The sequence below is a fragment of the Zingiber officinale genome, chromosome 11B (genome assembly GCF_018446385.1).
Source record: "Zingiber officinale cultivar Zhangliang chromosome 11B, Zo_v1.1, whole genome shotgun sequence".
Classification (NCBI taxonomy): Eukaryota; Viridiplantae; Streptophyta; class Magnoliopsida; order Zingiberales; family Zingiberaceae; genus Zingiber; species Zingiber officinale.
In genome coordinates, this window is record NC_056007.1 from 30,099,803 (window position 1) to 30,125,007 (window position 25,205).

Consider the following 25,205-nt stretch of genomic DNA (forward strand, 5'->3'; position numbering starts at 1 on the left):
TCGGGCCAATGAATACATCAACGTGGAAGAAGCGCAAGCGGCCAGGAAAAAAGAAACCCCAATCGAGCGGGCTCCTCCTGACGAGCGGAAACAGCACGTCGCTCATCAGCCGCCCAGAGGACCGAGAGCCGAAGCAATCCGATCCCCCCATGTCAGTTCCCACGTGCCAGAAGTAGCTGCCGCCCGGCCCAAGCCAAAGAAGAAATGGACCCCGATGTTCTGCTCCTTCCACCGGACAGATACGCACAACACCAGGGATTGTCGAAGTCTTCCCTTCGTGGCTCATCCCGTGCCCCGGAATGGCGTCCGACAGTCTCCCTCAGTCGACAGGCGACAGAGAGCACATGAAGCCGATCAAACGCGAACCGATAGGCGACAGCAACAGACTCCCGATCGGCATCGCTCTCCAAGGCAGGAGAATCGCCGAATGTCACGAGAAAGGTCTCGACCATCCGCTCGGGAAGAAGAGAATAGAAGTAATACTTCCCGAGGCGAGATCAACATCATTGCTGGTGGGCCGACCGGAGGAGACTCCAACCGAGCAAGAGAGCGGGCGAGCGGACCAGAAATCAGTTTCGGGCCTGGGGACTTGGAAGGAGTTGAAGTACCCCATGACGATGCCCTACTCATCAAAGCGGTAATAGCCAATTACACTGTTCACCGCGTATTTATTGACACAGGAAGCTCGGTCAACATCATATTTAAGAAGGCGTTCGATCAACTACAAATCGACCAAGCCGAGCTGTTGCCCATGACAACCCCGTTCTACGGGTTTACGGGCAATGAAGTCCTGCCGGTCGGGCAAGTCCGGCTAGTTATCTCGTTGGGAGAGGAGCCGCTCAGAAGGACGCGAACTGCAAACTTCGTGGTGGTCGACTCTCCCTCATCATACAACGTCATTTTGGGACGACCAGCGCTCAGCGAGTTCCGAGCGGCCGTCTCCACCTTCCACCAGAAGATCAAATTCCCCGTCGAAGACAAAGTAGGAGAGGTACGGGGAGACCAGCTGGCAGCTCGGCGATTCTACTTTGAAATGGTCCGAGCAGAAGCAAGTTCCGCTCGGAAATCGCCCCGGATCGAGGTAAACACCATAACTGAAAAGCCTCCCTCTTTAGTTTATGAAGAAAAAGAGGAAGTGCAGATACACCCGACCCGATCGGAGGCCACGACCTTTATCGCGTCTGATCTGGAGGTGAAGCAGAAAGAGGAGTTGATCCAATGCCTCAGAAGAAACCATGATGTCTTCGTCTGGTCGACACATGAGCTGCCCGGAATTTCACCAAGTATTGCGCAGCATGAGCTCCACGTCCGACCGGACGCTCGGCCAGTCAAGCAGAGAAAAAGAGATTTCAGCGCCGAGAAGAATGACATCATCCGGGCGGAGGTGGAGAAGCTTCTGGAGGCCGGCCATATATGCGAGGTGCAGTCCCGAGCTGGCTGGCGAACGTAGTATTAGTCTCCAAGCCGGGCAACAAGTGGAGAGTATGCATAGATTTTCGGGATCTCAACAAAGCCTGCCCAAAAGACTTTTATCCTCTGCCCAGGATAGATCAGCTAATGGACTCTACGGCCGGCTGCGAATTAATTTGTATGCTCGACGCTTACCAAGGCTATCATCAAGTGCCGCTCGCCCGTGAAGATCAAGAAAAAGTCAGCTTCGTAACGGCCGACGGCACATATTGCTATAATGTGATGCCATTCGGATTGAAAAATGCGGGAGCCACCTATCAGCGCTTGATGAATAAAGTATTCAGAGAGCAGATCGGGCGAAATCTGGAAGTGTATGTGGACGACATTCTCATCAAGACCGTCCGAGCGGCCGATCTCTTCAAAGACATGGAGGAAACCTTCCGAACACTGCGCAAATATGGAGTCAAGCTAAATCCCCAGAAGTGCCTGTTCGGAGCAAAAGGAGGGCGTTTTCTGGGATACATAGTGACCGAGCGGGGAATCGAAGCAAATCCCAGCAAGGTGAAAGCTCTACAAGACATGCCGCCTCCAAGAAATACAAGGGAAGTGCAACGTTTGACCGGTCGGATAACTGCTCTGTCCCGATTCATCTCCAAAACTGGCGACCGGAGCCTCCCTTTCTTCAAAATCTTGCGCAAGGCCACTAAGTTTCACTGGGATGAAGAATGCGATCAGGCGTTCGAAGACTTAAAGGCATATCTGAACTCTCTCCCAGTATTAGCCAAGGCAACTGCGGGTGAGCCACTCTATATGTACTTGTCTTCAACCGAGCATGCAATCGGCTCGGCGTTAGTGAGGGCGAGCGGAGAAAAGCCCGTGTATTTCCTTAGTCATATTTTAAAAGATGCCGAATCTCGCTACACTGGGCTCGAGAAGCTGGCTTTCGCTCTGGTCCTCGCCGCTCGGCGACTTCGCCCATACTTCCTGGCGCATACCATCATTGTCAAAACCAATAGCCCGCTCGAGTGTGTATTACTGAATCTAGAAGCGTTCGGGCGGCTCATCAAATGGACGACAGAGTTAAGTGAATTTGACATCCAATACCAGCCCCGCTCGGCAATCAAAGCGCAGTCCTTGGCCGATTTTGTGACTAAGGTGCAAAAACCGGAGCCGGAAGCTATGTGGAAAATATATGTGGACGGGTCGTCCACTCGGCTCGGAAGCGGGATTGGAATACTACTGCTCTCTCCTCAAGAAGAGAAGATGCACTTATCCATCCGGCTGGATTATAAAGCTACAAACAATGAGGCAGAGTATGAGGCCCTCATAGCCGGCTTGCAGGCAGCACGACATGTGGGAGCCGGTCGGGTAACGCTTCATTCGGATTCCCAGTTGGCCGCTCAGCAGCTCTCTGGTACCTTCGAAATCAACAGTGCTCGACTCAAGCTCTACGCTGAAGCCTTTGAAAGGCTTAAAGGCGATTTTAGAGAAGTTATTGTCCAGAAGATACCCAGAGCAGAAAATCAAGCGGCCGATGAGTTGGCCAAACTCGCGAGCTCAATAAAGTCGATCGCCATTCAGCAGCCAATTAAACAAGTGTTGTTGGTGGCGCACATCGACCGCAAGGAAGGCCATACGTTTCCGAGCGACTGGAGAGCACCCATTACGGAGTTCCTCCGTTCGGGCGCCACACCGTCCGATCAGAATGAAGCCCAGTTGCTAAGGAGGAGAGCCGGTCGGTTCACACTCATCGGCGATCAGCTTTACAAGAAGGCTTTCTCACGCCCGTTGTTGAAATGTGTGAGCTCCGAAGACTCGATTTATATCCTCCAAGAAGTACATCAAGGATCGTGCGGAGGGCATCCGGGCGGATGATCGCTAGCTAAGAAGATCCTGCTGGCCGGGTACTTCTGGCCAACCTTACAAGCAGGCGCCGCTCGGACCGTGTCGACGTGCCTTTCGTGCCAGAAGTACCATAACTTCTACCACCGACCGGCAGAGGAAATGAAGGCATCAACAGTTTCATGTCCGTTCGATCAATGGGGAATGGATATTGTTGGTCCATTTCCGATGGCGACCGGGCAGCGGAAATTTCTGCTAGTGGCGGTCGATTATTTTTTCAAGTGGGTGGAAGCCGAGCCGCTAGCAAGGATCACCGAACAGATGGTCAAAAAATTCATCTGGCAACACATCATCTGTCGGTTCGGCATCCCTCGCCGACTGGTTTCCGACAATGGGCGGCAATTCACCGGGAAGTTGCTCGAGGACTGGTGCAAAAGCTATGACATCGAGCAACACTTCACGTCCGTGGCATATCCCCAAAGCAACGGTCAAGCCGAGGTAGCCAATCGGGAAATTCTTCGAATCTTGCGTGCTCGGCTCGACCATTTGGGAGGAAGTTGGATGGATGAAGTGCCAGGCGTCTTATGGGCCATCTGAACGACTCCAAAGGAAGGGACGGGCGTCACGCCTTTCCACCTGGTGTATGGCGGTAAAGCAGTCATTCCTGTTGAAGTCGGCGTCGAATCCGCTCGGATCCAAAATTATGATGAGGACAACGCCGAGTGGAGGATCATGGAGCTGGACTTGGTCGAAGAAGAAAGAGCCAAGGCATCCGTGCGGTTGATGGCGTACCGGCAGCGGATGAAGCAAAACTACAACCGCCGCATAATCCCCAGATCATTCCAGGTCGGCGATCTTGTCAGCAAGAGAGTCAAGCCGGTCGGCGACGTTGGCAAGCTGGAAGCTCCTTGGGCGGGCCCCTTCAAGGTTATTGAAAAGCTCCGCTCAGGCGCTTATTATTTGGAGGATGAAGACGGCCGTCAACTGGACCGGCCGTGGAGCGCGAATCATCTCCAGCCTTATCGGGCTGGGTGAAAGGTGCACAAATGTAACTTATTTTTGCATATATTTTGGTTGCCCGTACCCCTGTAATGCAGGAAGCAAAATTAATTCAAAGGATGGTCAATGGGTTTGCCGAGCGGCTGTATTGAAGTTAGCCTTAAGGAAGGCCGTCGAGCTCCGACGTTAAATATCGAGAGACGAGCCGGCGTCTATAAACGTCCGAGCGGAAGACCGTCGAGCTCCGACGTTAAATATCGAGAGACGAGCCGGCGTCTATAAACGTCCGAGCGGAAGGCTGTCGAGCTCCGACGTTAAATATCGAGACGAGCAGCGCCTATAAACGCCCGGCGGAAGACCGCCGAGCTCGACGCGTTAAATATCGAGACGAGCCGCGTCTATAAACGTCGAGTGGAAGGTCGTCGAGCTCCGACGTTAAATATCGAGAGACGAGCCGGCGTCTATAAACGCGCCGAGCGGAAGACCGTCGTGCTTCGGCGTTAAATATCGAGAGACGAGCCGGCGTCTATATCCGAGAGGAAGACCGTCGAACTCCGACGTTAAATATCGAGACGAGCCGGCGTCTATAAACGCTCGAGCGGGAGGACCGCCGAGCTCCGACGTTAAATATCGAGACGAGCCGGCGTCTATAAACGCCCGAGCGGAAGGCCGCCGAGCTCCGACGCGTTAAATATCGAGAGACGAACCGCGTCTATAAACGCGTCCGAAGCGGAAGACCGCCGAAGCCGACGTTAAATATCGAGAGAGGAGCTGGCATCTATAATCCGAGCGGAAGACCGCCGAGCTCCGACGTTAAATATCGAGAGACAAGCCGGCGTCTATAAACGTCCGAGCGGAAGGTCGTCGAGCTACGACGTTAAATATCGAGACGAGCGGCGTCTATAAACGCCCGAAGGAAGACCGCCGAGCCCGACGTTAAATATCGAGACGAGCCGGCGTCTATAAACGCGCCGAGCGGAAGACCGCCGAGCTCCGATGTTAAATATCGAGACGAGCCGGCGTCTATAAACGCCCGAGCGGGAGGACCGTCAAGCTCGACGTTAAATATCGAGAGACGAGCCGTCTATAAACGCGTCCGAGCGTAAGGCCGCCGAGCTCCGACGTAAATATCCAGACGAGCGCGCCTATAAACGCCCGAAGGAAGCCCGCCGAGCTCCAGCGTTAAATATCGAGAGACGAGCCGGCGTCTATAAACGTCCGAGCGGAAGACCGTCGAGCTCCGACGTTAAATATCGAGAGACGAGCCGGCGTCTATAAACGTCCGAGCGGAAGACCGTCGAGCTCCGACGTTAAATATCGAGAGACGAGCCGGCGTCTATAAACGTCCGAGCGGAAGACCGTCGAGCTCCGACGTTAAATATCGAGAGACGAGCTGGCGTCTATAAACGCTCCGAGCGGAAGACCGTCGAGCTCCGACGTTAAATATCGAGAGACGAGGCGGCGTCTATAAACGTCCGAGCGGAAGGCCGTCGAGCTCCGACGTTAAATATCGAGAGACGAGCCGGCGTCTATAAACGTCCGAGCGGAAGGCCGTCGAGCTCCGACGTTAAATATCGAGAGACGAGCCGGCGTCTATAAACGTCCGAGCGGAAGACCGTCGAGCTCCGACGTTAAATATCGAGAGACGAGCCGGCGTCTATAAACGTCCGAGCGGAAGACTGTCGAGCTCCGACGTTAAATATCGAGAGACGAGTCGGCGTCTATAAACGTCCGAGCGGCTCGCATTTCAAAAATCTAGCGAAAACCCCTTTGAGGTAAGGCGCACAATAAAAGATGGTTAATTAGAATTAAAAATGTGAGCACGTGAACGGGTGACGTTCGCGCGCTGAGCGGCTGCCCAATTGCATGGCGAAAGACGTTATTGAAGGCAAGCGGCTTGAGTCCATGTTAGAGCGTGAAGCCGAGCGGAGGAGTTTTAGAGAACACTTAATGTGACGAAAGAAAAATTTCTTGCCAAAACAAAAGTTGAAGGAACGGAAAAGATAATCTATTTATGCCGAGCACTAGGAAAACCAAAAAAGTTACAGCAAAAAACAAGTTTGGCCGAACGGCAGGGGAACAAAAAAGTTGATAAAAACTCTCCTCACGCGTCAAAATCAAAAAGTGCATCAGGAATGGCGCCCATCACGGTAGCCAGATCCTCTGGGGGGATGGTCAGCTCGGCGGGAAGGTGGCCCTTGGTCTTCAAGTGATCCACAGCCGCCTTGATCGCCTCTTCAAAGGTGAGGGAGATCTTGTCAGTAAATTTCTCCCCAAAGGCATCCGAGCGGACGAATGCCTTCCTCACTTCCTCAGAGCGAGCCGATTCCCCCTCTTGATACTCTTTGAGCGCAGCCTGGGAGGCATCGCTGGCAGCATGGAGAGCCTTTAAATCCCCTTCAAATTTGAGTAGATCGGCCGAGCGACCCTCCTTCTCTGTGGCCAAAAGGGCATCCAGATCCTTGATGCGTTGCTCTAGCCCTCTGATCTCCACCTTCATTCGGTCCATATCATCGATGGCCTGGCGCTTCCGAGTGGTCGCCGTCTTGATCTCCTTATCTCGTTGTTTGACCACCGCTTCAAGCCGAGCGACCTCGCTCGCCAGATCGGAAGCTCGTTTCCATTCGGCTTCCAGCAATCTTTTGGCCTTCTCCAGAGCGGCCGTCGGTTGTCGGTTGTCCCCTGCGGCTTTAAGTTTTTTCAATTCATCCTCCAGCTCGGCCAACCGATTGCTAATGGCAATCTGCTCCACCTAGTTCTGCGAGCAAAAGCGAACAGGTTAAAAACTAAATCCAAATACAAGAACAAAGAAAAAGAGCATACCCCGGTGGCCTGTTGAAGGTTGCTGTCGCCGAGCTGCCCGGGAGTCATCGCGGTTATTCGGCGCCGAGCATCCTCCCAAGCTTTCGCAAGAGGGCCCGTCAAGGTGATCTGCTGCTTGGGGACCAATGGCCGATCAGCAGCAGCCATGCATTCCTCTGAGGGGAGGCGTAGGACGGTTTTAATTAAATTCGGGCCGCTCGGCTCACTCTGAGAAGCATCGGCCTTACCGGACGGCCCACCGGTGGACGAGGAGGGAAGCTCGCCCAAACGCCTGATACGGCGCAGAGTTCTTGAAGGGCTGGACGGCGGCGCCTCATAGCTTGCCCTCGGAGAGCCATGTGGGGTCGGAGTACTCTCTAGAGAAATGGTCCCCGATAACATCGGAGCATCCGCGCCCCGCTCGGGCTGTGGCTCATCAAAGGCAATTGATGCAGATGCCGGCTCTGGCCGTCTGCGCTTCCGAGTGAGCAGGGGAACATCATCGGCCGAACGGCCCTCCACCTCGGCTTGGGTAGAAGATTCTGTGCCGCCCGCTGCCTCATCGTGAGAGGTAGTAGCTGCTAAGGCTTCAGGGGCATCCTGAGTCCCCTCACCTACTTCGCCGGTCTGATCAGCTGGATCAAGGCCCCGCTCGGCGACCTCCTTGTTCTTCACCGCCTTAATCTGAGCGGCCTTCAATTTGAGCTTCTCGGTCGCCTTAGCACGCCACATAACTTCAGCTGCAGAAATAAAGATTAAATCAATTAGAACAAAAGAAAAAGGAGGGATGAGAATCGCTTACTCATGCTGTAGGGCAGATCGGCTGGGGTAGAAGACAGGCCGAATATATACATTACTCCCGGAAGGAGCATCTTGTCAATGTGATAGCGCTGACCCACCAACCGCTCGGCCTCATGAAGGTATGCCGCATCGCCTCTAAATTTTTCGAGCTCCGGTTGTGCCGGCATCGCCGTCTGCCACTTGGTACGGAAAGTTGGCGGCTCGGGAAAACGCACATAGAAAAAGTGCCCCTTCCAATGTTTGTTGGAGCTCGGCATATTATCAAAAAGGACGAAACCTATCCTAGACTGGAAAATAAAGGTACCCCACTCGGCTTGCTTGGGATAAAAAAAGTAGTGAAAAATCTTAGGGTCGAGGGGGATGTTGTTCAGTTTAAAAAGGACTATCACTCCGCTCTACAGCCTAATGGAGTTGGGGACTACCTAGCCGAGCGGAATGCGAAAATAATTGCAAACTTGTAAGAAGAACTTGTGGGGTGGAAAGCGCAGCCCGGCCAAAAATTGGTCTCGGAAGAAAAGAACGGTGCCGGACGGCGGTTCATGTGGCCGGTCGGTGGTGTCAGCTACTATGATGTGGTGGTCGGTCGGCAGATCATAGGTTCGAGTGAGGCACAAGGCGTCCTCCTCGTCGAACCGACTTTCCATGGTCGAATACCAAAGACCAGGAGCACCGCCGGTTGGCTGTGAGGTATTGGTCATGGTATAAGGACAGGGATGGACGCGTGATGGAAGGAAGGAGAAATAAAACTAGGAAAGAGTGCGGGATGATAAAAGAAATAGCTAATAGAGAGAAGAAATGAGAGGCAGCAAGGAAAAGGAAGCCTTACGGGCAAGGGAGATGATCGGAAGAAGCTGTAGGGTCGCTGGAGAGCCGGAACGTAAGGTCGCCGGAGAAGAAAGTGTTGGTTGCTACTCGGAAAACCTAGAGGTTCCACTGTAATAAAATTTTGTACAAAGGTCTGAACCTTTTCCTAGCTACCATGTGTTCTTTTAAATTAAATTTTGGATCGCCTGCGGAACTTAACACGTTTGATCCAAAACTTAATCTATTTGTTCTTTTAGGTTTTGACTTGGATCTCCTGCGGAACTTAACACGTTCGACCCAAGTCACCTTAAGTTATTAATTTCATTAAATATTAATTTCCATAATTGGTTCCCAGTACTGACATGGCGAGGCACATGGCCTTCTTGGATATGGGAGCAACCACCATCGACTAGACAAAACCTTTTATAGAAAGCTAATATTTAATTTCCTAAAATAACTTTGGGTTAACCGAAAAGAACAATCAAATCACAAGGGAAAGAAAAACAAAAGAACACTATATCGAAAACAAATTCGAAACTCTAGAATCGTATGCCTCTTGTATTTAGTATTATTTCCAAAAATAACTAGTATGATGCGGAAACAAAAATTACTAGTTATACCTTTTAGAAAGACCTCTTGATCTTCTACCGTATTCCTCTTCTAACCTCGGACGTTGTGTGGGCAACGATCTTCCGAGATGAGAACCACCAAGCACCTTCTTCTTCCTTACAAGTTTCGGCCATCAAAACTTCTCCTAGGATGAAGAGGTTCGGCCACCACCACCATGCTCCAAGGGATGCTAGAAAAGAGGCTTCTTTCTCTCCTTCTTCTCCTTCTTAGATCCGCCACATATCTCCACCATGAGAAGGTTTCGCCACACAAAGGAGAGGAGAGAAAGAAGGGCCGGCCACACCCAAGGAGAAAAGAGAGGAAAAATAGAATAGAGTCGTTCAACTTGAAGCCTCCTCTACCCCCTCTTTTATAATCCTTGGTCTTGGCAAATAAGGAAAATTTAATAAAAACTTCCTTAATTCTTTTGCCATTGAAAAGGAAAATTTATTTAATTAAAATAATTTTCTCTTTTCAAATTATAATGGTCGGCCACTCTTCTCCCCAAAACAAGGAGAGTTTTAACAAAAATTAAAACTTCCTAATTTGTTTCTAGAAATTTATAAAAATTTCTCCAATAATTTTAATCCCTTCATGATTGGTTAATAAAAAGAAATTTTATAAATTAAAATCGTTCTTTTAAACATGTGGATAATTTTCAAAAAGGAAAGTTATCTCTAAAAATTAAAATCTCCTTTCAATCTACAAATAAGGAAATATATTAAATCTTTTCTTAATCTTTTGTAGAAACTAATAAAAGAGAATTTTTAATTTTCAAACTTTCTTTTAAATCATGAATATAATTAAAAGGAAAGTTTTTACCAAAATTAAAATCAACCTTTTAATCTACAAATAAGGAAAGAGATTTTAACTCTTCTCTTAACCTTTTGTAGAATCTTATAAAAAGAAGGATTTAAATTTTTAAACTCTCTTTTAAATTATATTATTCACATAAGAAAATTTTTAAAATTAAAATTCCTTTTTATTTTAATAGGGACGGCCACATGAATTCACCCATGAACATACCCATGGCCGGCCCTAGCTTGGTCTCCAAGCTAGCTTGGCCGGCCCCTATAGGATGGGTAAGAAGGTGGGTATAGGTGGGTATAGTACTCTATAATTAAGAGGCTACGATAGGGACCGAGAGGAGGAATTGGTTTTGGTCTCCCGATAAAATTAAGCATCCCGTGCTCGCCCCGAACACACAACTTAATTTTATCAATAATAATTCATTCCACTAGAGAACTATTATTGAACTACTGCACCAATCCCAAATTACATTTTGGGCTCCTTCTTATCATGAGTGTGTTAGTCTCCCAGTGTTTAAGATAATAAATGTCCACTGATTAAGTAAGTTACTGACAACTCACTTAATTAATATCTAGCTCCAAGAGTAGTACCACTCAACTTCATCGTCATGTCGGACTAAGTCCACCTGCAGGGTTTAACATGACAATCCTTATGAGCTCCTCTTGGGGGCATTCTCAACCTAGATCACTAGGACATAGTTTCCTTCTATAATCAACAACACACACTATAAGTGATATCATTTCCCAACTTATCGGGCTTATTGATTCATCGAACTAAATCTCACCCATTGATAAATTAAAGAAATAAATATCAAATATATGTGCTTGTTATTATATTAGGATTAAGAGCACACACTTCCATAATAACTGAGGTCTTTGTTTCTTTATAAAGTCAGTATAAAAGAAACGACCTCTAATGGTCCTATTCAATACACTCTAAGTGTACTAGTGTAATTATATAGTTAAGATAAACTAATACCTAATTACACTACGACCTTCCAATGGTTTGTTCCTTTCCATTTTGGTCGTGAGCTACTGTTTATAATTTATAAGGTACTGATAACATGATCCTATGTGTGTGACACCACACACCATGTTATCTACAATATAAATTAATTGAACAACTACATTTACCATAAATGTAAACATTTGACCAATGTGATTCTTATTTCTAGATAAATGTTTATACCAAAAGCTAGGCTTTTAGTATACACTCTAACAATCTCCCACTTATACTAAAAGACTAAGCTGCCACCATTCATCTGATTCCCATGCCTTTCAAAAAGCTCTTGCCTTAAGGACCTTAGGTTATCATCTGATGTAATCTAGGCAGCAACAACTTCTCCTCGTTTATACGATTTGTCGTATTGGGTGGTACTTGCGCTCTATTGTATTTTCTTACTTTATAGACTTATGGTTTCTTCAAGTTTGCTACTGCACCAATGTTATTACAATAAATTGTAATAATCTTTGGACAAACCAGAAATCATATCTAAGTCTATCTTGAGGTTATTGAGTCATTCAACTTTTATGGCTATCTCAGAGGCTTGCCATATACTCAGCTTCTATGGTGGAGTCCAGAAAAACACCTATGCTTATCACTCTTCCATAGTTATGACTTTATCTCCTAAAGTAAACACAAAACCCCGAGGTTGACTTATTATTGTCCCTATCTGATTGGAAGTCAAAATCCATGCAACCCACAGGGACTAAATTAACTACCTTGTAAGCTAGCATATAATCTCTAGTTCCTCTAAGGTACTTTAATATATGCTTTACTGCAGTCCAATGTCCTTGTCTAGGGTTACTTTGATATCTGCTAACTATGCCCTTGATAAAACAGATTTCTGATCTCGTGCATAGCATACATTAGGTTGTCTAACTGCCGAAGCATAAAGAACTGCCTACATGTCCTCAATCTCCTTTGATGTCATCGGAGACATCTCTTTAGATAAAGACACTCCATGCTTAAAAGGTAAGAAACCTTTCTAGGAGTTTTGCATGCTTAAAACGAGCAAGGATTTTTCTGATGTATCAAGCTTAGGATAAGTATATTTTTCTTGCGATCCTTTGATCTCAAAAATATATACATTCTCCCAAGTCCTTTATATCGAATTATTTGGACTACCATACCCTTACTTCTGACAACATTTTGATATTGTTTCCAACTACCAAAAATGTTATCTACGTATAGTACAAGAAATACCACCACGTTTCCATCACACCTTTTGTATACACAAGACTTATCCGTTTACTCAATAAATCCATAGGTCTGGATTACTTTGATAAACTGGATGTTCCAAGACCTTGAAGCTTTGCATCAGTCCATAGACTGATTGAGCTTGCACACAAGATACTCTTAGCCCTTTGCAATGAACCCTTCTGGTTGCTTTATATGGATGCTTTCTTCAAGACTTCCATTAAGGAATGTTGTCTTGACATCCACTTACCAAATAGATAAAAGTATCCGGATAGACTTAAGCATGGCTACCAATGAAAAAGTTTCCTTTTTCATCTAGCCTTGCTTTGAAAGTTTCTACCTTCCTGTCTATCCCTCTTTTCCTATTATAGACCTTTTTATACCCAAAGGCTTTTACACCATTTGGTGGTTCTACAAGCTTCCAGATTTTATTAGAATACATATATTCTAATTCTGTTATTCATTACTCTTTGCCAAGATATTGCATCTTTATCTTGGAGTGTTTTGTCATATGTCCGGAGATCAGGTTCATGTCCTCCAGGGATCGAGTCCAAAAACTCTCCCAAAACATGAATCTTTTTAGGTTGCCTAACAACCCTCCCACTACGACAAGGCACTTTCTGCAATTGTGTATCATTTGTGATACGTGTTGCAGTTTTCTTGTGGTATCTCATCTTGTACAGTTGGTACTAGGTTAGACATGTCCTTTATTATTTCCTTAAGAACAAATTTACTTATGAGCACGTGGTTCATTATATAGTCCTTTTCTAAAAAATAGTCATTGATGCTAACAATGACCTTCTGATTTTTAAGACTATAAACCTACTTTTGTTTATCTAGGATAACTTACAAACAAGTGAACTCCTATCCAACTTATCATTATCTCTCTTTAACATATGTGCTAGATTACCCGAATCCGAATATGCTTCAAAATAAGCTTACGCCTATTCAGCAATTCTATATGAGTAGAGAGTTATGACTTGAAAGGCACTATGTTCACTTTCATTTTCAGAGTTTATCCTTAAAACAAATTTGGTAATTTTCTGAATAACTCATCATCTATCTAATTATTCCATAAGAGTTCTTTACCTTCTTTCTACTACACCATTCTGTTGGGGGTGTACCAGATGTAGTTAGTTAGGATTGAAATCCAACTTCTGATAAATGACTCCTAAAATCTCTCAAGAGGTACTTGTGACTTTTTACTTTATTCCTCCGCATCATCCTTGTACTCTTTGAACTAATCAAAGTACTTAGTCTTGCGGTACATTAAGTAAATTTATTTGTATCTTGAATAGTTGTCTATAAATTAGACAAAATATTCAATACTACCTCTTGTCTGGATAGTCATAGGATCACACAAATCAGAATGAACCGATTTCAACATATCTTTGACTCCATACCCCTTGGACTTAAAAGCTTCTTGGTTATTTTTCTTCCAAGTAAGACTCGCAGGTTGGAAAGATTTCCACTACCAATGAACCTAAAAGTTCATCGGCTACCAATGAATCCTACTCAAGTATAACCTAGCTTTAGATGCCAAAGATATAATTGGTTCATTTTCGAAGGTTGCTTTCTCTTAAAATTAGAAGATATGTTACTAATTTCCATTTGTTGCATCGTGGGAGTTATTGGATTATAAATTGTCAACCATCATACCAGAATAGATAACTTTCCTATTTTTCTTGATAACAACTTTGTTATCAAAATAGACACAATATCTATAATAGTTTAGAAACTGAAATCAGGTTCTTTCTAAACTTGGTACGTAAAGATAATTACTTAAAATCCATATTTTATTCTTATCAAAGGATAAACATCTCCCACTGCAACAGCTACCACTTTTACAGTAGTGCCCATGTGGATTTACCTTTCATTTAGTTGTCGGGTTTCCTGGAACCCTGCAATGAATTGCAGACATGATTAATGGCATCTTGTATCTACACTCCAGGTTCTGGTAGATAACACCACTAGACATGTTTCAACTAATGAATTAAATACACCTAAATTGTTCTTAGTTCTAAGAAGACAGTCTACCTTAATGTCCAAGTCCTATTTCCATTCATTACAATTGGGACTACTAAGTCTTTTCTATAGTATAACAACTAGGGGATTGACAAACATTTTAAATCCTAAGAATCACAAAAATATTTGGTCAAGATCAATTCTTTAAAATCCCCATGAATTTTGTATGCCACGATAGTGTGGACGTATACAAAATCAAAGAGGAGATTTTATCCATTAACTTTATTATCTCGTCAACTTTACTTTATGACGAATAAAATTAATAGTTGATCTGTCTTTGATCAAATATTTGGTCAAAACTTTTTGAATTTAAAATAAAATATTGATTCCTCAAACAATATTATTTAAATTCACCAACACCTCAAACACCGTGAATTTTGCATGCCACGTTAGTGTGGACGTATACAAATTCAATATTTGTAAAAGGAGAGTTTTACCCATTAACTATCTTGTCAACGTATCTTTATGACAAATAAAATTATCTCAAACACCGTTAATTTTGTATGCCACGTTAGTGTGGACGTATACAAAATCAATCATTTATAAGAGGGGTTTTAACCCTTTAATTTTATTATCTTGTCAACCTAGTTTCATGACAAATTAATAGTTGGTTTCATTTGGTCACACAAATAATAGCAGTGACTCCGATGGGGAGGATACTATTAGATGTGTCTAAGTGTATACCATTACTTGACACTAAGTCCATTAATAAGATTATGCCCCTTCCGTTGGGGAAGATCACACGCTCTTAATTAACTTCCTATAGTCATCCAAAAATGGAAGTCTGTTCTAGTGATCCACAAACAAGCTCATCCGTTATGGAGGAAGGCACTCAGAGCCAACGCGCAAGCTTGTTTGCATCACTTACAAACCAGTAATGGAGACCATGGGATTTATTTAAAAATCCCTCTCCCACTTAGTTATTTATAAACGAGGAATTTTAACTATGCTAGCCTACTAGTCATGTATACTAACATGCACACACAGCACAATATAAAAGCAATAAATAGAAAATCTAATTTTCAACTATTATGGCTTTTATCTCTAGTTGTCCTCCGTGTGTTGTCATCCCAAGCTGCTGCCATATTTGGTCACCGCCACCGGGTCTAGCTGTCGCATCCATCTTGCTCCTAGTTCTGCTGCGCCTCTGGTCCTTAGAAGGTTCCACGCTTTGCAAGATTCGATCCGCGACATAAATAGAATTTTACATTTTGATCCTATATTCCATAAAAGGAATGTACATGTATCTAGATCAAAAATAAAATCCTAATAAAACTAAATACAGCTCCTGCTGTATTTTAATACAATCATGCACACACAGATAAATGCCCTTGACATGTCCAAGGGTCCAATCACACACATAATAACTATAAGCCATAATAGTTGGATCCTGCATCCACAAAGTTAGCACATCCTACTATTAACCTGCCTAAATTATGTATGACATGTGCATAATTAAACTAATACCAAATACACAGAGGCAAAACCCTAGCTCTGATACCAATTGTTGGTTGCTACTCGGAAAGCCTAGAGGTTCCACTGTACAAAATTTTGTACAAAGGTCTGAACCTTTTCCTAGCTACCATGTGTTCTTTTAAATTAAATTTTGGATCGCCTGCGGAACTTAACACGTTTGATCCAAAACTTAATCTATTTGTTCTTTTAGGTTTTGACTTGGATCTCCTGCGGAACTTAACACGTTCGACCCAAGTCACCTTAAGTTATTAATTTCATTAAATATTAATTTCCATAATTGGTTCCCAGTACTGACGTGGCGAGGCACATGGCCTTCTTGGATATGGGAGCAACCACCACCGACTAGACAAAACCTTTTATAGAAAGCTAATATTTAATTTCCTAAAATAACTTTGGGTTAACCGAAAAGAACAATCAAATCACAAGGGAAAGAAAAATAAAAGAACACTATATCGAAAACAAATTCGAAACTCTAGAATCGTATGCCTCTTGTATTTAGTATTATTTCCAAAAATAACTAGTATGATGCAGAAACAAAAATTACTAGTTATACCTTTTAGAAAGACCTCTTGATCTTCTACCGTATTCCTCTTCTAACCTCGGACGTTGTGTGGGCAACGATCTTCCGAGATGAGAACCACCAAGCACCTTCTTTTTCCTTACAAGTTTCGGCCATCAAAACTTCTCCTAGGATGAAGAGGTTCGGCCACCACCACCATGCTCCAAGGGATGCTAGAAAAGAGGCTTCTTTTCTCTCCTTCTTCTCCTTCTTAGATCCGGCCACCAAAGATATCTCCACCATGAGAAGTTTTCGGCCACACGAAGGAGAGGAGAGGAAAGAAAGGGCCGGCCACACCCAAGTAGAAAAGAGAGGAAAAATTGAATAGAGTCGTTCAACTTGAAGCCTCCTCTACCCCCTCTTTTATAATCCTTGGTCTTGGCAAATAAGGAAAATTTAATAAAAACTTCCTTAATTCTTTTGCCATTGAAAAGGAAAATTTATTTAATTAAAATAATTTTCTCTTTTCAAATTATAATGGTCGGTCACTCTTCTCCCCAAAACAAGGAGAGTTTTAACAAAAATTAAAACTTCCTAATTTATTTCTAGAAATTTATAAAAATTTCTCCAATAATTTTAATCCCTTCATGATTGGTTAATAAAAAGAAATTTTATAAATTAAAATCTTTCTTTTAAACATGTGGATAATTTCCAAAAAGGAAAGTTATCTCTAAAAATTAAAATCTCCTTTCAATCTACAAATAAGGAAAGATATTAAATCTTTTCTTAATCTTTTGTAGAAACTAATAAAAGAGAATTTTTAATTTTCAAACTTTCTTTTAAATCATGAATATAATTAAAAGGAAAGTTTTTACCAAAATTAAAATCAACCTTTTAATCTACAAATAAGGAAAGAGATTTTAACTCTTCTCTTAATCTTTTGTAGAATCTTATAAAAAGAAGGATTTAAATTTTTAAACTCTCTTTTAAATTATATTATCCACATAAGAAAAATTTTAAAATTAAAATTCCTTTTTATTTTAATAGGGACGACCACATGAATTCACCCATGAACATACCCATGGCCGGCCCTAGCTTGGTCTCCAAGCTAGCTTGGCCGGCCCCTATAGGATGGGTAAGAAGGTGGGTATAGGTGGGTATAGTACTCTATAATTAAGAGGCTATGATAGGGACCGAGAGGAGGAATTGGTTTTGGTCTGCCGATAAAATTAAGCATCCCGTGTTCGCCTCGAACACACAACTTAATTTTATCAATAATAATTCATTCCACTAGAGAACTATTATTGAACTACCGCACCAATCCCAAATTACATTTTGGGCTCCTTCTTATCATGAGTGTGTTAGTCTCCCTGTGTTTAAGATAACAAATGTCCACTAATTAAGTAAGTTACTGACAACTCACTTAATTAATATCTAGCTCCAAGAGTAGTACCACTCAACTTCATCGTCATGTCGGACTAAGTCCACCTGCAGGGTTTAACATGACAATCCTTATGAGCTCCTCTTGGGGACATTCTCAACCTAGATCACTAGGACACAGTTTCCTTCTATAATCAACAACACACACTATAAGTGATATCATTTCCCAACTTATCGGGCTTATTGATTCATCGAACTAAATCTCACCCATTGATAAATTAAAGAAATAAATATCAAATATATGTGCTTGTTATTATATTAGGATTAAGAGCACACACTTCCATAATAACTGAGGTCTTTGTTTCTTTATAAAGTCAGTATAAAAGAAACGACCTCTAATGGTCCTACTCAATACACTCTAAGTGTACTAGTGTAATTATATAGTTAAGATAAACTAATATCTAATTACACTACGACCTTCCAATGGTTTGTTCCTTTCCATTATGGTCGTGAGCTACTGTTTATAATTTATAAGGTACTGATAACATGATCCTATGTGTGTGACACCACACACCATGTTATCTACAATATAAATTAATTGAACAACTACATTTACCATAAATGTAAACATTTGACCAATGTGATTCTTATTTCTAGATAAATGTTTATACCAAAAGCTAGGCTTTTAGTTTACACTTTAACAGAAAGGAGCAGCGAGGTGTCGGGAGGAGATGAGGCCGAAATGCGGCGGAAAGCGGAAGTCGGAACTTTATAAGGGCGGTCGCTATCAATTTCAGTCGTCCGATCCAGGTCGTCGATAACAAGGTCATCATCCAGCCGTTCATTTCAAACGGCGGTTGTCCCATCGGAAGTGATGCCACCGCCATACCCTGACAAGAGAAAGGTAGCCGTGTGTCAGCAAGTTACGGGTTAACGCACGTGGTTGACAGACGCCTCGACATAATTTCCAAGGCATGGGCAAGATATCGCCGAACGGTCGAGCAACCCTCAGCCTGTCCAAGCGGACTAAGGTATAGGTCGCCACTCGATCAGATCGGCAGTCCAGTCAGTCGGACTTCGCCTCCTTCGACTAGACTTGAGGGGAAGGCAAGTGATCCGGTGGTCAAGGCAAGGGACCCCATTGCAAGAGGTCAGCGCCACGTGGAGATCAAAGGGGCGGGGGGTCCACTGGAGGAGAATGAGCCGACCGGACTCGGAAGAAAAGGATAGACCGATCGGCTAATCGAGGAGCATCCAACAGTAAAGGTGCCCTGACAGGGGTCGGGGTTCCGACGCTCAGTTGAAACAATGTCTAAGGCACTCGCCCGGAAGTCTCCCCAGCATATCAATGCAAGCGACAGGCGAGACGTGAGGGGCATGCCGCCCGGACGGCGCAGGGGATGAGGGTACGTCCCGGCTGGCGGTGGGTAAAGGGGGACAGGAACATCTTCTGACAGCCGTCAAGTCCTATGGCTAGGCCATACTCCAAGTCTGACAACGAGGTGTTCTGTTGTCCCATCGAAGACGTGATTGGACTGTAGCAATATGGCGTCAAGTAAGCTTTCTGACAGACACATACCGAAGTATGGGCTTCAGACATGTATGTGCCTCGGTGGACGCACAGGAACCCCTCCACCGTTCTATATAACGAGCCTCATACTTCGCCGGAGGTACGCGTTGAACACCTTTGGAGCTACTTTTTCCACCACTTGCTTACCTGACTTGAGCGTCAGAGGGTCGCCGCCGGGAACCCCTTCCCGGCCCGACTTCTGTGCAGGTTCGCCGGAGCTTCGTGCCTCCAATCGAAGATCCACGTCAGCAGTCGGAGAGCGCCCCGTGCCCAGCGTCCGTTGATTCAGCAGTCAGACAGGATCACTCCACATCATCATGGGTGCCACCTCATGGAAGTTACAAAGTCATTTTCTTTAATATCTTCACATTAATTGCACTTAATGCAATTTTTTGGGAGTTACACAACTTGAAAGTGGCCGGCCACTTTTGAATGGGAATCAAATTGATTTTCCTCATTCAAGTGCATTATTCCTTCTTCTTCCTCTTGGAGCTCTCTCCCTCTCCCTCTCCTCCTCAACTTGGCCGAACCACACATTGGTGCTAGCACACCTTTTTGTGTGGTTTTCTCCACCTACGTGTTCGTGTGGATACTTCTAGAGGAGTATCTATCTTGATACTCTTGAGATCCGGCACCGTTTGGACGAGCGGGAATGCGAAGGGCTTCGCTTCAAAGGTATAACTCGTTTCATGTTGATCTAGGAGTAGATCTAAGTAGAAACTCGTACTCGTAATTTTGTTTTGAAATCTTTTCTTCGCACGAGATCCGTTGGCTAGGGTGATTCGGGGTTTTCGTGAAGCGAAAAAGTGATTTTCGCGGCCCCAAAAACCCAACAGTTACTTGCAAAATGGAAAAGCATATTGTGCCTACCAGGTCTCAAAGGTAATGTAGTCTGGAAAATGGCACAGAAAATTACATGAATATTTTGTTTCAAGATGTTAATGGATGTAATGCGCTTTGCATGGATTCTATTGATCTTGGATGATAGTTCACTTAAATAATGTTAGCTGTATGCAGTGCTAATTATTTAGTAAATTATGCTAAGCTAGGTATCACTGCTCCTAGTAGATTCCATGTACTGTTATTCTCTAATAAACACCTCTTTTTGTTTCCTTCATTTGGTTTGTTTTTTCCTTCTATGCACTACAGATTGGTTAATTACATTCTCCTTTTGGAATTATGGAATTTGATAAGTTTTGTTAAATTTTTCTCTTGCAGGTCGGGCAATTCGTGAGGCTTGAGTTTTTCTGATGCAAGAAGTGAGCTTTGTTAGGATGTAGCTTGTCTTGCTAATTTGTAAATTAAAATTCATATGGAGAACAACAAATGGAAAACATGTGATTTAATGTATATGGAGAGTAATGGAAAACATGTGTATTTTGATAAGTAACAACTCATTTTGTATATTTTTGTATATGTGGCTACAAGATGAATTATATATGGATGTTTATTTTGGATTTAATGTAGTAAATATTTAGTTTTGTATTGGTGGTTTGCTTAAAGTAAAATAAGATTGGTTGTTTGGTATTAATGAATATTAAAGACAACAGTTAAAAATGTTGTAAAAACTAGGTAAACTACAACGAATTTTTTTTGTAAAAAGTGATAAAAGACAACGGTTTTATCCGTTGTAAAATATATTAAAACTGTTGTAAAAAAAAACAAAACGTGTCAAATATTATCTACCACTACAGTTTATATTTGTTGTAAAAAATGTTTACCACAACGGTTTATTTCTGTTGTTGAAATTATTTACCACAACGGTTTTAAAACGTTGTCATATCCTTCGTAGCCAAATTTGGGCATATAAACAACAACGGATAAAAATCGTTGTCAAATGTCTACAAAGACAACGGATTCAAAACCGTTGTCGTAGGGCAATACATTCTACAACACCCTCAGTTATAACGGTTTTTTGACCCTACGACAACGGATAATATCCGTTGTCGTTTGCAGTTTTTGTTGTAGTGTCTTAATTAAACTAACACTTGCATAAATTAAATAAGAAATTAGAAAGAAGAGGCACAACGAGATTTACTTGGTTACAACCTGAGAGGTTGTTAATCTAAGGAAATTAAAGCTCACTATCAAAGTCTCCTTCAGGCAGAAAAGCCTCGTACAACAGTTACAACACTCAAAATGCAAAGCTAGATAAAGGAAATTGTTTACAAGTGTTCTACTGAACCATTTGGACCAGGACTGTATTTATAGCCCTAGTCAGTGTGCCTGGAAGGGTTCTAGGCACCTCTAGGGGATAAAACTTTATCCTCGTCACAACGGATCGCGTTTGACGCGATCTGGATAGATTTCATGGTCCGGGTGCCCAGACTAAAGTCAACCTTTATGTTAACTTGTTTGGTTCGGATTCTTGCTCCAGCTTCGCTTGCTTGGGTCCGAGTCTTCCGCTTCGACTCCGGCTCTGCTTGTTTGAGTGATTTCGGCCATCTAGAATAGGGCTCAACCGAACCCATTTTTCGACTTTCAAGCAGTCTTCCGTTCCGGCTTTTCGTCCCTTGGAAATGTCACACGCCTCTTTCTCGTTCGCCTGCATACTCTTCCACAGCATCTCATCTCTCGGATGCACTGAGCCCATTGCCTCTCTTCCGTGTCCTCCTTCTCGCTTGCTATATCTTTCGCTCGACTTCTTGTGCTCCTAAATTCCTGCACACTTAAACACAGAGGTTAAAAATCAACAGAACCTAACCTGATTTGGTTGATTACATCAAACTCCCTTGGGGGTACTAATAGTAGATTCCTTTTCTGTTATTTCTAATGGTGCATTAGCTTTAGATGTAAAAGATTTATTATTAGTGTTTCCTTATAAAATTAACTCAAATGTTTATTAAATGAATAAAAATTATGTATTCATATTTTAATTGTATTTTAAAAATTTTTATTTCTATTTTAAGTGATGATTGTATTATGGTGATGTTTAAATTTTAAATTTAGATTATATATTTAAATTAAATATTAATTTAATTGTATAATGTTAATAATTATGTGTTTAACATCACATCCTAATTGCAATGCGCATTGCACACTGCGAATACTCTTAATCGCAGTGCACACTATGCGTTACAAATGCTCTTAGCCGTAATGTGCGGTGCACGCTGTGAATGGTCTTAACCGCAGTGCACGGTGCACGTTGTGAATGTTCTTAATTGTAACGCCCAATGCACATTACGAATCCTTTTATGACTTTCAAGTTTATAGTTGTGCAACGTATAATGTGCACTACCGATAATAGAATTGTGCAATGTAGAAAGTCATATTTATTGTAATATGTACTATAAAACTATCTTAACTATGCATCGTTAATGACACTATGTAAAATCAATTTATTATAGGAAGCCATTTAGAAAGCTCTCAATTAGCATAATACGAACACGAATTGCGAATTAAAACAGCAGATATATATATATTCTCGTGAAGAGCAATATCTCTTCGAAGGCGATAACAATATTATTATGACCCGTGCACTACTCTCGCAACGACAATCAGGAGAAACGAACGTTACTTCACTGGAAGCATGCATCCATCCCATGCATCCAAAAGTAATTAAGTAGAATTGAACTAATTAATGGGCAGAAACTAATTAAACAACTGGCAATTCATAATATATATAATTAATCTTAATTCCATTAATTAATTAATTAATTAGCCAGTGAGCTCCTCCTCCTTGTCCGTCTCGATGACGACGTCACTAGTGGGAAAGGCTATACAGGTGAGCACATAGCCCGCGTCTATCTGGTCGTCATCCAGGAAACTGCCGTCCGACTGATCCACCCCTCCATTCACCACTTTTCCGGCGCAGGAGGAGCAGGAACCCGCCCGACACGAGTACGGCAGCTCTATTCCTTCCTCCTCCGCCTGGTCCAGGATGTAAACATCGTCGTCGCATTTGAAGGCGTAGTCACCATTCGGGGTCACCAGCTTCACGTTGTACGTCGCCATGGCGCACACCCTCCCCCGTACCTGCCCCAACTCCACTCCGAACATAGGGCGAGGGCAGGTCGACACTTTCACGCCGGCAAAGCCCCGGCGAGAGAAGGCAATTAGGGAAGCAGCGCTCGAGAGGGTGGCGGTGGCTGCGGCGGCGGCCATATAGCTAGTTAGTGATCGAGAAATTAAAGATGAGAAAAGAGGAGCAAAGCTAGGAGGCTGCAAAGCTACGAGGATATATATATAAATATCGAAGAAGACGGAGTAGCTAGTTAGTAGATAAGAGTGAGTGCGGCGGACGGGCGGAGTGTTCCTTATCTTGCTTGACACGTGCAATGACAATCTGTGGATGGATTTGATAGGCTTATCTTATCTCGTGCTGCATGCAGTGATTTGAGGCCTTGCGTTCTTTCGATCATCCTAACAAATTCTGCCAACACTCATATTATAATTAAATGTTACGAGTATAATTAAATGTCTTTCGAGAGTAAACAATAACACTAAAATAATAATATAATGCTATATGTGATTCAGATGTATATATGTGATTCAGAACTCCAAATATGAAATACCTACATCCACGACCCTATCGCATTGGGTACATCGACTCGGATCGAATTGTCAAACCATTTCTTAACGATATATAGGCAATCAAGTAAGCTTCTACGAATGAAAGGATGACGCAGCAAGAGCTCGAGAATTTTAGGACATATTAAATCTTCAACATCGTCCCTACGCTCCTCTCTCTATATATATTTTGCACATGTATGACCAATCAAAGTATTGTTTTTGGATTAGTGGTGAGGTGGAGGAGGGGTGAATAATTAATGAATCATTCGAATCAACGTATTATTTATGACTAATATTTAGTAACATTATGGAAGAAAGACTACAAATAAAATAAAATACATAGAAATATGTGCCCATAGATAAAATACAACTATATTATCATCAATATTATCGTACAAAGCTTTTGTGTAACTTCCATAGTCTTGGAACTTAAGAATTATTTGTCTATCTATTTCTTCATTGAAATAAGGATTGTTTGGCTTCTTTTTATTTCATGTGTAACACAAAGAAAAGTTTGGTTTGACATCTTTTTCATTTGGTGGCTCATTCCTTTTTGCAAAATTTTGTAATACTACATACATGTTGTTAGGTGTCAACCTTGCAGGACTGTTGACGACCCATTAGAGAAAGATGAATAGCCTGATTACACTACAACAAAAATATTAAAAGACAACGGTTAAAAATTATTATCGTAGGCCCTTTAAAATCGTTGTAATTGGCAGTGTTGTTAATATTGGGATTTTCGAGCCGCAAAAACCGCTTTTACGTTGTGGAAACCCCGAAATCCCATGCCACCGGATCCGTGCGAAGATAAAATTTCATAATTTCGTGTACAAGTTTCTCTAATTCTAGATCTACCTTAGATCTACATGGAAGAGAGATATATCTCTGTAGCAAAGCCCTTCGTTTATCCCGCTCGTCCAAGAAGATGCCAGATCACAAGGGTGTCAAGTGAAAACCCCTCTATGTGTATCCACACAAACGATTAGGTGGAGAAGAAACATTAGAGTGTGCTAGCACCCTTAAAGGTTTCGGCCAAGGTGGAGGAGAGGGAGAGAAGAAGAAAGCAAGGAGGAAGAAGATGGAGTTACAAAACAAAATGAAACTCTCTCAATGAGTTAAGTGGCCAGCCACTTCAAGGAGAGGTTTTAAACCTCCATGGGATATCAAGAGTCACAACTCTTGATCTCCCTCATGATGTGGCACACACATAAGCCAACCTTGATGATGTGGAACATCATCATTGGCCCACTTAATGCCAACTCACAAATGAGGTGGCAATGGTCAAGTCAAACTTGACCTTTCATCTTCCCTCTATAGTCAAGTCAAACTTAACCACTTCTCTCTCATGGTTGATCAAATCTAACCATTTGATTCAAATCAATTTAATATAATGAATCTCTATTCATTGATTAAATTGATTCAATGAAACATAATCTAAATTAGATTCATTGAACACATGAATAA

The 25,205-nt window shown here is 42.9% G+C and overlaps 1 protein-coding gene across 1 annotated transcript; it reads right to left on the reverse strand.

Annotated features, from left to right (window-relative positions):
• Positions 1 to 22,622: 22,622 nt before the first annotated feature.
• LOC122034553 (ferredoxin-A-like) lies at positions 22,623 to 23,413 on the reverse strand. The gene has a single exon (XM_042593849.1). The coding sequence runs from the start codon at positions 23,328 to 23,330 to the stop codon at positions 22,884 to 22,886; it is 447 nt and encodes a 148-aa protein (XP_042449783.1). The 5' UTR covers positions 23,331 to 23,413; the 3' UTR covers positions 22,623 to 22,883.
• Between the last annotated feature and the right edge of the window lie 1,792 nt (positions 23,414 to 25,205).

Coding starts and splice junctions, on each gene's coding strand:
- LOC122034553 (XM_042593849.1), bottom strand. CDS start 23,330: ATGGCCGCCGCCGCAGCCACCGCCACCCTCTCGAGCGCTGCTTCCCTA.